General features: G+C 38.8%; 1 protein-coding gene across 2 annotated transcripts in view; it reads left to right on the top strand.

Annotated features, from left to right (window-relative positions):
* Window positions 1-14,143, top strand: part of dync1h1 (dynein, cytoplasmic 1, heavy chain 1) — a 57,645-nt gene extending 43,502 nt beyond the window's left edge. Inside the window, exons 59-78 of one of the 2 annotated variants that reach the window (XM_028438479.1) lie at window positions 434-584; window positions 671-924; window positions 1,023-1,157; window positions 1,238-1,332; window positions 1,833-2,007; window positions 2,081-2,156; window positions 2,970-3,130; window positions 3,206-3,317; window positions 3,408-3,468; window positions 4,066-4,189; window positions 4,257-4,370; window positions 4,445-4,615; window positions 7,270-7,487; window positions 8,015-8,118; window positions 9,029-9,237; window positions 10,045-10,198; window positions 10,275-10,417; window positions 10,996-11,164; window positions 11,227-11,351; window positions 13,735-14,143. In XM_028438479.1, coding sequence (XP_028294280.1) covers window positions 434-584; window positions 671-924; window positions 1,023-1,157; window positions 1,238-1,332; window positions 1,833-2,007; window positions 2,081-2,156; window positions 2,970-3,130; window positions 3,206-3,317; window positions 3,408-3,468; window positions 4,066-4,189; window positions 4,257-4,370; window positions 4,445-4,615; window positions 7,270-7,487; window positions 8,015-8,118; window positions 9,029-9,237; window positions 10,045-10,198; window positions 10,275-10,417; window positions 10,996-11,164; window positions 11,227-11,351; window positions 13,735-13,863 — 2,880 coding nt within the window. In that variant the 3' untranslated portion in view covers window positions 13,864-14,143. The remainder of the gene's footprint in view (window positions 1-433; window positions 585-670; window positions 925-1,022; window positions 1,158-1,237; window positions 1,333-1,832; window positions 2,008-2,080; window positions 2,157-2,969; window positions 3,131-3,205; window positions 3,318-3,407; window positions 3,469-4,065; window positions 4,190-4,256; window positions 4,371-4,444; window positions 4,616-7,269; window positions 7,488-8,014; window positions 8,119-9,028; window positions 9,238-10,044; window positions 10,199-10,274; window positions 10,418-10,995; window positions 11,165-11,226; window positions 11,352-13,734) is intronic. The other variant, XM_028438480.1, reaches the window with a different exon arrangement.
* Window positions 14,144-14,807: the final 664 nt, after the last annotated feature.

Genomic DNA, 14,807 nt, shown 5'->3' with positions numbered 1-14,807 from the left:
CCTTCGGGTCATGGCCCGGTGTAGAGTCACCTGGGAATAAGATTTAAATAGGGGCACCTGAATGTCTAGTAATAATAGAATAAAAATAATTATTTATTCAAATTGTATTTTTTATTTATTTTGAATTTAAGAAAAAAATTGATTTATTTTTGCAAAATTAAAAAACAATACATGATTTCACAGAAATAAACATACAGTGCAGGAAAAAATAATAATAATTCTTTTTTAAATACAATTAATTTCTCTACCTACACTTTCTCAAATATAAAGTATGAAAATATCTGCACTGGCACATATTGTCACTTTGTGCACTAATACTGGCTACTCTGTATTTGTAACACAGTATAACTGATAAAGTATTGGGTTCACCAGAAATGTGATATAAAATGTGGTCACGACTGATGTGTAATAAGTGTTTTCTCTGTCTGTGCAGGTTGAATTCCCACCAGATTTATGTTCTCGTGTCACATTTGTCAACTTCACGGTGACGCGCAGCAGCCTTCAGAGCCAGTGTCTCAATGAGGTCCTCAAGGCTGAGAGACCCGACGTGGACGAGAAACGCTCTGACCTCCTCAAACTGCAAGGTCACACACACACATAGACTGAGACTGAGGGAATCAGCTGGAGAATAATGACGGCACTCAGTAATGACTCTGCTCGTCTGCTGTAGGTGAATTCCAGCTGCGCCTTCGGCAACTGGAGAAATCCTTGCTGCAGGCCCTCAACGAGGTGAAGGGCCGCATCCTGGACGACGACACCATCATCACCACACTGGAGGACTTAAAGAAAGAGGCGGCAGAGGTGACCAGGAAGGTGGAGGAGACGGATATCATCATGGCTGAGGTGGAGGCCGTGTCGCAGCAGTATCTGTCTCTGTCCTCCGCCTGCAGCAGCATCTACTTCACCATGGAGGCTCTCAACCAGGTTTGGACGATTCTCATTTAATGCACCAAATCATCTCTCACTTGGTCTGTTTTAGATTAATCTGTGCATTCAATGCTATCGTCTCTTCCTCCTCTTAGATCCACTTCCTGTACCAGTACTCGCTTCACTTTTTCCTGGACATTTACCACACTGTCCTGTATGAGAACCCTAACCTGAAGAGCATCAGTGATCACTCCCAGAGGCTTGCCCTTATCACCAAGGACCTCTTCCAGGTGGGAGCTGCACCTGCGTGAGGACAAAGCTGCTCCTTTCCTATTGGACGAACGGTTCATTCCAATGTTTTTTTAATTAGGTGGCGTTCAACAGAGTGGCCAGAGGAATGCTGCACCAGGATCACATTACCTTCTGCATGTTGCTGGCTAAGATCAGCCTAAAGGGCATGACCAGGTAAGAGCACAAAGGTGCACCAGTAAGGTAGCCATTAGGGATGTAAGGATATAGATCATACTAGCCAGAGCTGGTGTGACAGCATTTTGGCTTTCTGAAGACAGAAAATGGGTAAAAATGTGAAGATAGCAGTAAAATTTTCTTATATTTTTATTTTATGTTTTTAAAAAAAAATTTTTTGTTCAACTTTGCATGGTGATAAATTAAGAAATGTGTAGTTTATTTTGGTTTAAGAGTTCAAATGGTTTGTAAGAAGGATATAAGAAGAAAATATATTAGTTTAAAAAATAAAAGAATAAAAATCTTCATTTTCATTCATATTTTTTCTCAAGGGTTAGGGTTACCCTATCCCAAAATATGATCTCTATATAGACAAATTAAAAGGAGTTAAGTCCATTGTTACATTCCAATCTTTGATTTGTATCCTTACACCCCTACTACCCATGTAGTAGGGGTGTAAGGTGTTGTTGGGAGTCACTGTTCAATTTGTTTTCCTGCAGCGAGCCGTCGTACGACGTAGAATTCCAGCACTTCCTGCGTGGTAAAGAGATTGTCCTGACGGGAACGTCCCTCCCTAAGGTGAAGGGTCTGACCAGCGACCAGTGTGAGGCCATGGTCCGACTCAGCCGCCTGCCGGCCTTCAAAGACCTGGTGGCCAAAGTTCAGGCAGATGAGGCGAGTATCCACAGATGCTCTGTTAGCTTAAAACTTCTCGCTTGTTTGCTCACTTTGTTTATTATTATTTCAGCAATTTTTCATGTGGATTGAGAGTAACACCCCAGACCTGGCTGTTCCTTACCTGTGGTCTGAAGAGAAACAATCTAGTGAGTATCAGACTTTGACAAAACATCATATGTAGAGCCTCTCATTTTCTGTTTCAGGGTTCACACATTTTCCGTTTCATTTCAGTTTCATAATTTTTCCCTGTTTGGATTTAGACTTTAATGCCTACGAAATTTCCCGAAATCTAACAAACAGGTTAATAGAGTCAATTACTGTTATTAATTTTATGAGTTACATACTTCAGAAGAATTTCAAAAATTGGACAACTACCCTGAAATCATGCAAGATTATGTCTCAAAAGTGATGTTAGCTACAATGCTAACCCTCAGCCACTTGTTTAACAGGAAAATACTTTAATTACCAGGGTAACCCCACGTGTGTTTGAAAGTGTAAAAGTGTTGATGTGCCACCTGGTAAAATGACCACCAGTTAAACTAATACACCAACAGCTCCACCATGTCTTTGTACCAAAGCCTTTTTACATTTGAATGCGTTAAAAACAAGCTATGCATTCTCTTTAAATCACAGAATAACATGATCACTACATTAACCTTAACATGTCGCGCTAGATTTTGAACGGGATTATCAGCAGAATTGGACATGTTCGACCGTTTGTCACACTTTTTAGAGATTCACCTGTTCTCCAGTGAAAAATAATAAATGTGTGATATTTTCCCATAACATGCATGTCATTTTAGAGCATGATTTTAAATAAAGAAATAAAAGTAATAAACTTTATGGGTTTGTTTTAATCCGTTTTCTGTTTTCATCTGTTTGTTTTTGTGGAAAATCAGAAGCCGTTCGTGTGCATCAGTTTTATTACGTCCTTTTCTAACGACCCATCCTCTGTCCAGCTCCCATTGGCCAGGCCGTGCACCAGCTGTTGCTCATACAGGCTTTCCGCCCCGACCGCCTGCTCGCCATGTCGCACATTTTTGTGTCAAAGGTTTTGGGCGAGACTTTCATGAGCATCATCGAGCAGCCTTTGGATCTGGCTAACATTGTGGACAGTGAGGTAGGACTCATTTGGCTCCTTATTATGACTGATATTGAACCGTTCTAACACTGGTGTGTGTGTGTGCGTGTGTAGGTGAAGCCCAGCACTCCAGTGCTTATGTGCTCTGTTCCTGGGTATGATGCCAGTGGCCTAGTCAGAGATTTAGCTGCTGAGCAGAACAAACAGATCACTTCAGTCTCTATTGGTAAGAAGGGGACGGAATAAAAGGTTTTACCACCACACGGGTCTGATAATGCGGTTATTGTTAATGTTTTCTTTTTCCTGAACTCTACAGGTTCAGCTGAAGGTTTCAACAAGGCTGACAGGGACATCAATACTGCTGTCAAATCTGGCAGGTCAGTGATGTATGAAACGTTTGATTTTGTGTGGCCCCCAAAGTAAAAGTGCAGAATGACTCCAAAAACACACAAAACATGCATACATACATAAATTACAAATACGAATTCACAGAAGGTCAACAAAAATAAACAAATTTGCTCAAAAAATGCATAAAATTACACGAAATTAACTGAAAAATAAACAAAACCAGAACCAATATGACTCCCAAAACACAGAATGGCAACAAAAATACACAAAACGACAACCAAAATGCACACAATGACAAAGAATATCCAAAATCACCACAAATTTAATGACTCTACTAACACACAAAGACAGAAAAATTACAAAATCATAACAAAAATACACAAAAACAACCAAAGTAATTCACACTACTCCAATAACATTCAAAAACACAAAATTATAGAAAAATTTATGAAATGCCAACAAAAATACTCAACAGCTGTATACAACAATTATTGTTCTTCAGATCTTTTTAAACACTGAGGATTATCTGAATTTTCTGAACTTTCTGTAGCTTTTATTGTGATCAAAGTTGTTTTTTTTTCTTGTTTTTGTACTATAAGATACAAGATATATTTTTGTTCCTGCAGGTGGGTGATGCTGGAGAATGTCCACCTCGCTCCAGGATGGTTAATGCAGCTGGAGAAGAAACTTCACTCGATGCAGCCTCATGCCAGCTTCAGACTTTTCCTCACAATGGAGATCAATCCCAAGGTATTAAAACATCACCTGAAGAACTAGTTTTCACCTCTGCTGATTCTAATACGTGTCTTTCCTGCAGGTACCAGTAAATCTGCTCCGTGCTGGTCGTATCTTTGTGTTCGAGCCTCCTCCTGGTGTGAAGGCCAACATGCTCAGGACCTTCAGCAGCATCCCGGTGGCTCGCATGTGCAAGGTTTGAAGAAAGGAATCTAATCAGTTATATTTAACTTGCATTTGCCGTTTCATTCTTTCTTTTTTGTTCCTCAGGCTCCAAACGAGCGTGCACGCCTCTACTTCCTGCTGGCCTGGTTCCATGCCGTCATACAGGAGCGTCTGCGCTACGCCCCCCTGGGCTGGTCCAAGAAGTACGAGTTTGGAGAGTCAGACCTGCGCTCGGCCTGCGACACGGTCGACACGTGGCTGGACGACACCGCAAAGGTTGGAGGGAAACAATTTTTATTGAACTTTCAGTTTTTTTTTCTTTAACCCTCCTATTATTCTTGGGGTCAATTTGACCCCATTTCATGTTTCTCATTCAACAAATAATAGTTGACTTCTTTTTTGCTTTTTACCTAATTTGATGAGTACAGTTTAATAAGCATAAAACTATCATAATTATATATTTTTCTTGAAAAGTGCTGAACACATATTGCACGTATTGGTTTTTCCTCTTGGGTCAGTTTGTGTAAAACTTGTGAATTCTAATTTAAAAGTTTGGTCTGATGGTGGCGCTAGAGAACAGGTCAAGGTTTCATTATCAAAAAGAACCCCTTTACGATTCTGCTGTCGATTGTTTCCAGGCTACGCCGACACTGTAAACAAACGCACCCCACTCGTAAATTTGCAGTGACGTCACACACAGACACACACACACACAAAGTTAAAGATAAGTACAGTTGTTTATGGAGGTCTCCTTTATTTATTCTGATGTGTGAGGAATATGTTATTAAACCAGAGGTGATTTTACTCACGTAAGGTCAGATCAGAATAATGTTACAAATGAATGTTACGCAGAAAGCTGTTGACGAGCTGACTCGTGGCTTCTGCGGTTAAATGATAACTTAACTGGAAGTTACAGTATGTGTGCGTAAATAAAAGCGTGATTACCCACTTCTTATATAGTTTGTTATATTGTTGGTGTTTACTCATGTTGATGTAGTTTGGTTTAGAGATGCACCGAAATGTAAATTTGTGGCCGAAGCCGAATAAAATATAAACGTTTGGCTGAATACCGAATATTGTGTGCAGTTAAGTTTTTCACTATTTTTTTAATAGTGCATAAATAGCCTAGAATACATTTTTAAACATGTTTTTTAAAAGAAAGTAAATGTTTATTTAATATCATGACAGTTTTTAAATATTCCAGTAGTCTTTACTGTTCAAAAAAAGCACAACAAAGTTTTTCATTTATATTAACCCTTCAAATAAAACAAAACATGCATCCAAAAAAAACTCAAGTGCATTAAAGTTGGATTTTATCCACGTTGGCAGGTGACGTCACCTAACACGCCTCCTAGAATGTTAGCTCCTCCCTCTCCAACTATCTAACAGCTAAAACAAACACTGCTGTTTAATATAGAATATATATTATACTTTATTACCATATATGTAAATACAAACCACTACTTTTTCTGCTGCTGATCGTGTTGGGAGTCACTGCTTGGAGCCACGGACCCATTGTTGACACACATCAGCTGTTAGCTAATGCTAATGCTACACCAGTTTATGCAGTGAGACCTGGTGTAGTGTAAGGAGGAAACGATGGAGATGTTTATTAATTCATGGCTCACAGCGCTGACAACGAACTCTGTTGTGGAATTTGACGGTTCACTTGTACGCGGTGACGGAGAGCGGTAAGGAGAGAGTCTGGCTGTGTTTGTGTGTAGAAAGGAGGAGCTGGTTCTGCAGCAATACACACACTTTTCTGCCTTATTTGTCACAGTTTTCTGACTCTAAATCACTGCACGTTGTGTGATTGCGTCACACGCTACTATTCGGCCTTGTTTTTAACTCACCAAACCGAATATGGCTTTTTTTTGCAATATTCGGCTGAATATTCGGAGCATCCCTAGTTTGGTTAGTTAATGTGAATGAAAGCCAGAGTCTGGGTGCTAGCGGTATGTGTGTTGATGATAGCACACCTGACTCACTACGTCAGTTCTACATACGACATGTCTAGTTAAAACATGTTTCTTTATGCACTTATAAACGTAGTGTTAGGATGGTTCATGTTTGAGCAGTAATTCATAGTGGTTAGTGTGTAGTGTTGTTACTCAAGCTGCTATTCAGTTAAGCTAATTCGGTGACAGGATGTAGTAGCATACCTGTATATTTCACAATAAAAGCAGCCTGCTGGTTTTGGCAGTTAAGGGTTTTATATATTGGCCAACGTTGTGTGATAATGATAAAAATGAGGTTAATTTATTATCCTAAGCCAAAATTCAGTGACTTGTGGATTAATTTTACTCATTTGAGTATTGTTTATTCTCAGCAGTGAATAATTAAGATTTATATTAATAAACCTGATATTCATTTTAATAAACCAGGTTGTATTTTTTTCTGTACTCATGTACTACTTGTTTTTCAGCCGATTTGGGAATCGATAAGAGAATCGATTAAAAAAAAAAAAATAATAAAAAAAAAGAATCAATAACCAGGAATCGATACAGCATTGAATCACTAAATCCTTATCAATATACATCCCTATTAAGCACACATTTCTCTTATTTCTGTATCCAAGTCCCCCTTTGTCAGACTCCAACTACTATTCTATTTAAAAACATCTAAAGATCATAATAATGGAATGAACGTGTGATAACACATTTTAAAAAATCTCACTTTGTAAATAAGTGAAATGAAACAATATTTTTGATCATTTCCAGCGCTCTCGTGCCTGGTGAGACCAACACTGACTTTTGTATCTTAAGTTAATCAAGATAATTACATCATTATGTATCATTTTAACTAAAAATAAACATTACTAAACTCCATATTTCTAATGTTTAATTTTTTCTTATTTACCCCCTGTAGTGCCGTCACGTACCCATCACGATAATAGGAGGGTTAATGTAATATCTCTCCTGCACATTCAGGGTCGTCAAAACATCGCCCCAGACAAGATCCCGTGGGCGGCTCTGAAGACGCTGATGGCTCAGTCCATCTATGGAGGTCGGATTGATAATGAGTTTGACCAACGTCTGCTCAACACCTTTCTGGATCGCATCTTCACCAAAGGAAGCTTCGACAGCGAGTTCAAACTGGCCCTGAAGGTCGACGGTCACAAGGACATCAAGATGCCCGATGGCATTCGGTCAGTTTTAGTCTAAAAGTTTTTATCAATGTGGCCAAAAATCTTTGAAATGTACTTTTAGAAGATCTACGCACAAACCCTGAGAATAGAAGTCATTTTGGGTGGGAGTCCTTCAACAATCTGTGATTTACTCGTTAACTTCAGCTACCAGAGCGTTTACTGTTTTTTAGAGCAACCAAAAGCAGAACAAGTTATTATTTTGACTGATAAAACTACTAAATTATCTAAAAAGCTGTTAAATTACATAAAAATCAGGCTGAATGTTTCACTCCAATATAAAACTATGGGATGTTTACAGGCAGTGGGGCCGTGTGACATCATCAGTCACATGATTTCAAGATGGAGGAACACAGGCTCTAAAACTGTAAATTAGTCCCATTTTGATAAAGACAAGAAAAAGAATATGGTGCATAATAATGTTTTCTTAGACTAATAAGTACATTTCACATATTTTAGGCCATATTTATAAAATCACGTTAAGTTTGAAAGCCGTTTCTCATCTAAGTTTTTTTAAATTTTTTTAACAGCCGTGAAGAGTTCATGCATTGGGTGGAGCTTCTTCCCGACACTCAGACTCCGTCTTGGCTCGGGTTACCGAGCAATGCAGAGAAAGTCTTGCTCACCACTCAGGGTACGTCAGAGCGAGTCATCTGTAGTCTCTGCTATGGGTTCCACTTCCTGTTCTCGTTCTGCGTACAACATGCTATCATCGATCTAACAGCTTTTAGTGTCTTTGACAGGGTCAGGGTGTCTCCATGATGATCCACTGATGATGATGTTCCTGTAGTTTGTGTTGTTTTGACTAGTCTATCACAGCGTGTTCTTCAAAGGACTGGTGCGTGTGTCCTCACCCTCCAGCAGCCGTATTTCACTGCCATCATGATTCATGTTGCTTTGCTGAGACATCAACTCCCGTCCTGTCCCCAGATTGTTTCCAAACCACCTCCGAGCGTTCCCACTTACAGATTGAGTCGCCTCAGATTCCCCTAACCCCCCCCCCCCCCCCGGCGTACCCAACCCCCTTCTTATTACAAAAAACTGGTTTTGTTGTTGTTTTTGATAATTTGTCATAAATGTGTCGTTATGTTCACATGTTTATTTGCCTGAAGCCTTCTGTGTGTTTGGCCCCTCCCACTATCAAGTGACTGTTGAAACGTTGTAATGAAACTCAGTATTAACACTTCCTTTTCACCAGTGGTTCCCAAACCGGGAATACTGGGAGCGGGGTTCATTTATTTTTGCATTTTATTAAAAAAGAGCTTTATTACTGTTCTTAAATTATTAGTTATTAACAGTTATTTTTTTATAAGATTTGAAGAATACTCAACATTTTTAATTTTTCATACCTTTTTTCAAAATTTTTTATACATTTTGTCACAATGGAGGATCCCAGAGTTTTTCATTTTTCAAACAGTTTGGGAATCACTGCTTTAGGTAAAGCAGCTCGTGGCTTTGTTCTTTAATTAATTATTTCCCTCCTTCACCTCACTACCCCCACCCCCACCCTTTGGCTCGCTCACTCCCTCTGCTGGGCTGTGCAGGCACTGACATGATGGGTAAGATGCTGAAAATGCAGATGTTGGAGGATGAGGACGACCTTGCCTACGAGACAGAGAAGAAGGAGCGAACGTCGTCCACATCCGACGCACAGCCGGCCTGGATGAGGACCCTCCTCGCCACCGCCCGCAACTGGCTGCAGCTCGTACCGCAAACTGTCAACCCGCTCAAACGCACTGTGGAAAACATCAAGGTAACAGACAGAGATTAGCTTGGATTAGACAAACGTGTCAAACTCAACGTACGGGGGTCGAAACAGGCCCTTTGGAGAATCCAATTGGGCCCGCAGGAGAAAGTCAAATTTACAGAGAAAACATTTATCATTTTGTAAAGAATAAACCAGGCATTGCTGTCAAAAAAAAGCTAACACTACTTGTACCGTTATTTGGCATATGCAGGCATGGCAAGATAAATGGATCTATATACTGTATATATATATATATATTGTTATTTTTTTTATTGTATCTTTAAAATTTTCTATTTAAATTTATATGTATAAATATTTTAAATGTATTTATTTATTAAATAAAGAAATAATATATTTAAAACATTTTTTATGGATGAATAGATTTTAAGTCACACACAAATTAAATCTCAATTTTACTTTTTACAAGAATAAACATGCATAGCACTATTTTGGATGACATGCAGACATGGCAAGATAAATTGATCAATAAATGTATTTACATTTTTTCTATTTTATTTACATTTTTTAATATTTAAATATAACAAAATAATTATATATAGAAATTTATTTATTTATGGGTAAAAAAAATTCAAAACTCAAAAAAAGGGTCTGAACGTCCAGCAAAGACTCAAATCTGAAAATGCAAACTAAAGCACAATAATGTGGAAACTGCTTTTTTCCCGTTGTCTGAAATCTGCTGCCCACTAGATATTTTCACTCAAAAACCGTGTAGTTTGATGAGTTTGACGTCCCTGGATTAGACAAGTGTTCAGTATTTTTCTACATCTGTTTTACCGACTTCCTCTCCTCCAGGACCCATTATTCCGCTTCTTTGAGCGGGAGGTGAAAATGGGCGGAAAGATGCTTCAGGAAGTGCGTCAGGATCTGTCTGACGTGGTGTCCGTGTGTGAGGGAAAGAAGAAACAAACCAACTACCTACGCACACTCATCAGTGACCTTGTGAAAGGTTAAATCCAAACACCAACCATGTGTTCTCGCCCATTTTTTCCACATTTTGTTCACCTTTTCACGTCTCTGTGCAGGAATTCTGCCTCGTAGCTGGTGTCGCTACACAGTCCCCGTCTCCATGACGGTGATCCAGTGGGTGGCGGACTTCAGTGAGCGAATCAAACAGCTGCAGCAGATCTCCCAGGCTGCTGCCAGCGGGGGCGCCAAAGAGCTGAAGGTGCAGGTTCTCCACTGCATGAATTAAACAATAATATAATAATAATCTAAACAGCCACACTGCTCTGAATAGTATGAAATCTATTAGATTTATTTTCCAAAATTCTGTTTTATTATTTTTGAATTATGTGTTTTCCACATTAATTCTTAAACATTTCTGAAAAAAAAGAATTTTAATCAGTTTTTTTTCAGAAAAACCTACTTTTTAACTCCTTTGAGGAAACAAAATAAATAACAATTTAAAAAAAAAAGAAAACCATAAATAAACACATGCATGTAAAACATAAAAGTATAATTTTAAATAATGTAGTGGTGACATGGATTATTCTGACTGCTCCTTTTTAATTATGTCATATAAAGTTGTATGAGAACAGCAATAATGTCACCATATTTCACCTCAGGGATCAATGTTTTCTGAATCTGATCAGGTTTATTGATTAAAGTTTTGATTAACCTAATTTAAATTAATTTAATTATTTGGAATAGCCTAATTAAAATGACCCTGATGACATCATTTCAGACCATAATGATTAAAAAACCAGTTGTTTGGGTTGCTGATTTTGTGTATTTTCTCTCCAGAACATCCATGTGTGCCTAGGGAGCCTGTTTGTGCCAGAGGCCTACATCACTGCCACCCGTCAGTATGTGGCCCAGGCCAACAGCTGGTCCCTGGAGGAGCTCTGCCTGGAGGTCAACGTCACCACGGCTCAGGGCGCCGCACTGGACGCCTGCAGCTTTGGCATCAAAGGTTAGAGCGGACATCAAAGTTCAGTCTGCTTTGAAGGTTCATCTGTTGACGTGTCATTTTAGGTCTGAAGCTGCAGGGAGCCACGTGTGCCAACAACAAGCTTTCTCTGTCCACCACCATCTCCACTGAGCTGCCCCTCACTCAACTACGCTGGATCAAGCAGAGCAACGCAGAGAAGAGGCACATGGTAAGAAATGTTTTAAAACGATCCTCCACTATTTGCACAAGTTTAGCCTAAAACCTTTGAAATGTATTTATTACTAGATCTATGTCTAACAATGCACATTATTAAAGGAAATTAAATGAATCTGGCGCAAAATAAACAGGACTATTTTACAGTTTTAGAGCCATGTTTAAATCATGTGATTGATGATGTCACAAGGCCCCACTGTCTGTAAACATCATATTGTTTTATATTGGAGTGAAACATTCAGCCTGATTTTTAGATCATTTAGTAGATTTTTAGATCATTTAGTAGATTTTTAGATCACTTAGTAGATTTTTAGATCATTTAGTAGATTTTTAGATCATTTAGTAGATTTTTAGATCACTTAGTAGATTTTTAGATCATTTAGTAGATTTTTTAGTCAAAATAACATGTGCTGCATGTTTGGTTGCAGTAAATAATCAGGAAAAGTTAAAAATGTCGATGTAAACCTCTTTTTTTTACTGAAAGAGGATCAAAACGAAACAAAAATAATCTTTGACCACAGGGGGCGACAGTTCTAACTTTGTGATTTGGTAGTAGACAATGAAGCAGAGAAAAAGAGCTCTCCTAGGGGACCTTGTAAACACAAACTCCAAGGATAGAAGTCTTTTTGGGTGGGAGTCTGTGATTTAGTCGCTAACTTTAGCCACCAGAGCATGTCAGCCCACTGTTTAAAGGAGCTTAGGGCAGGATTTGAGAAAAAATAAACATTCATTTTAATTTTTTTTTTTAACGCTAAAGAGTGATGAAGCGCTCTGAACCAAAGACAATGAGTCCACACACATTTCTACATATTGCCTTGAACAGATTGTGATACATTGTTTTTCGGCTGTTACGGGTACAAACAGCAGTTTCACTGATGCTGATGTCAAATGACGCTGGTGCGTTCTCGCTTGGAGAGGCGTCCCAATAACACGGAAATAAAAATGAAGACAGCTTGGAGACTGAAAGAAGACGAGCACAGTGGACTAAACTACTGTTTGGATCCACAGATGTACGCAGAGGCATGTGCACAGGTCTAGCAGTAAACAGTCACATGAACAGAGAGTAAATAAATAACGTGTCATAGTGGGAGTGTGGATCAGGACGCATTTTCTCATCCAAGTCTGACCCAACAGTTGAAACCAAGAGAAAGTGAAACAAACGGGCACAGTGCATGCTAGAGACCATTGGGATGTATTTATATAATCTATGTATAAAATATAAGGTTAATCCATGTAATTTTGCAGTAAAATGAATGATTCAACGCTGTATTCCTTTAAAATTGTCCTCTGCTTCATTGTCCATCCATCAGCTGCTCTGATCAGCTGTAGCTGCTACTGCATTCATTTCAGACTGCACGCACACGAGTCGACACTATGACTGAACCCGACCACCAGTTCTAAACATCTGTCTGAACCCAATCTGTCAGGGTTGGGTCGGGTCTTCATTAGGGCTGTAGTCAACGTTGTGAAAATTTTGGTCGATCACGACGTCATCGACCAATTAGTGACTAAACGACTAAAGTCGTCTGCCCTAATATTCATCCTCTAGTTTCAGTAACTAATCAGCTGATAAACAGTTACAAGAACTACTGTGGTGTCACTATGGAGTCTGATTCATTCATCTGCTCTATGATCCTTTAAGGGGGAGTAAAGGTCTCTTAGGAGAGCTCTTCTTCTGTGCTTCATTGGCTACTACCAAAACACAGAGTTGGAACTGTCGCCTCCTGCGGTCATAAATTATTTTTTTGGGTCACAACTGTTTTTATCCAGAAAGCAAAAGTAGAATCCAGTGCCAAACGCTCTACGAGACGATTGATTCCCTCCGCAGTCATTTCAAAGAACAACTTTATGGTGTCTGGACAAAATGATGTGCTAAAATAAACCCACTAGCTGCTCTGACCATCAGGCCCGGCTAACTAGCTAGGAAAAAGCTACAAACGCATACTCCGACAGAGTGGTGAAATTGTTTGTTTTCCCGCCTAAAACATGTGACTCATTTGGTCTGTATTTGGTCCTTGAACAAAAGGTTGTTTGACACCCGTGATTTAGATCAACCAAAAAGCACAAGTTGTTATTTTGACTAAAAATCTACTAAATGATCAATAAATCAGGCTGAATGTTTCACTCCAATAGAAAACAATAGGATGTTTACAGGCAGTGGGGCCGTGTGACATCATCAATCACATGATTTAAACATGGAGGAACACAGGCTGTAAAACTGTAAAATAGTCCTATTTATAAAACATTAAATTAATGTGTTGCAAAAGAATGTGTTTTGTTAGATGTTTGACTTGTGCTTACCTTTAACACATGCTGTGGTCCCCCCCCCCCCCCACACACACACACACACACACACACACACACACACACACACACAGGTGACGCTCCCCGTGTACCTGAACTTCACTCGAGGCGACCTCATCTTCACCGTCGACTTTGACATCGCCACCAAGGAAGATCCACACAGCTTCTACGAGCGTGGAGTCGCCGTTCTGTGCACAGAGTAACTGAAACAAGTCATGAGTGAAGCCATTGATCTATATCTATATGTCTGTAATAACATTTAGGAAGTAGTCGTAGTGTTTTCATTCTCATATGTTAACCTATTAAACAACTGTGGAGCTGTAGCATGTGATCTGTGGGGTTTAGGAAGTGTTTATGGAAGGATGGAGGGAATGTCGTCAGATGGTAAATGAAAGAATGTGAAATGTAAAGAAAGCGAAGCTGTTGAATAGAAAGAATCTGAATGTTTTTAGATTGAATAAAGCTCAGTGTGTTCAAATAAAACGTTTGATTATTTCTGCCCAATGTCTCATCAAATTAAGATGTTTGGAAGAAAGTGTAAAAACATGGAGGGAAGTTGGTTGGAGCTGAATTGTTGGGATAAAGACATCCATCATGGAGTGGTTTATGGTGTGAAAATACAACTTTCCTATTCAGTGGAAATAATTATTTAATTAAATACGTATTGATCCTAAAGTAATGATATACTGATTAAAAGACAAAATCAAACCAGTCACTATAATAACACAAAGAATGGATATATACATAAATAAAACTAATCAATACACAACATTGATGATCAAAAGCCACAAATGGAAAACAATCTAATACTGAAGTCACTCAAAACACAAATTTCCGGTAATTTTTGGAAATCTTGGCAGCTGCTAGTTTAGAATGCATAAACCTAATATTAATAAATATATATTTTTAACTCATTCAAAAAAAATGTGACAAATGTGTTTTGTTTTGGGTTTTTTTAATATCTGCATTTATGAATAATAAAAAACAATTAAGTTCTACATTTTTTACCTTTATCCTTGAGTTTTAAAACCAACTCAAGTGATGGAAATTAGAAATACTCGGTTATGTTGCCATTTATTGAATTTTAGGCTTCCCAGCGGTTACCATGGTGACGGACTGCCGGAAAAATGGCCGACCGGATGTAGAC

The sequence above is a fragment of the Gouania willdenowi genome, chromosome 22 (assembly GCF_900634775.1).
Source record: "Gouania willdenowi chromosome 22, fGouWil2.1, whole genome shotgun sequence".
NCBI classification, from domain to species: Eukaryota; Metazoa; Chordata; class Actinopteri; order Blenniiformes; family Gobiesocidae; genus Gouania; species Gouania willdenowi.
This window is presented reverse-complemented; position numbering and strand designations above follow the sequence as displayed.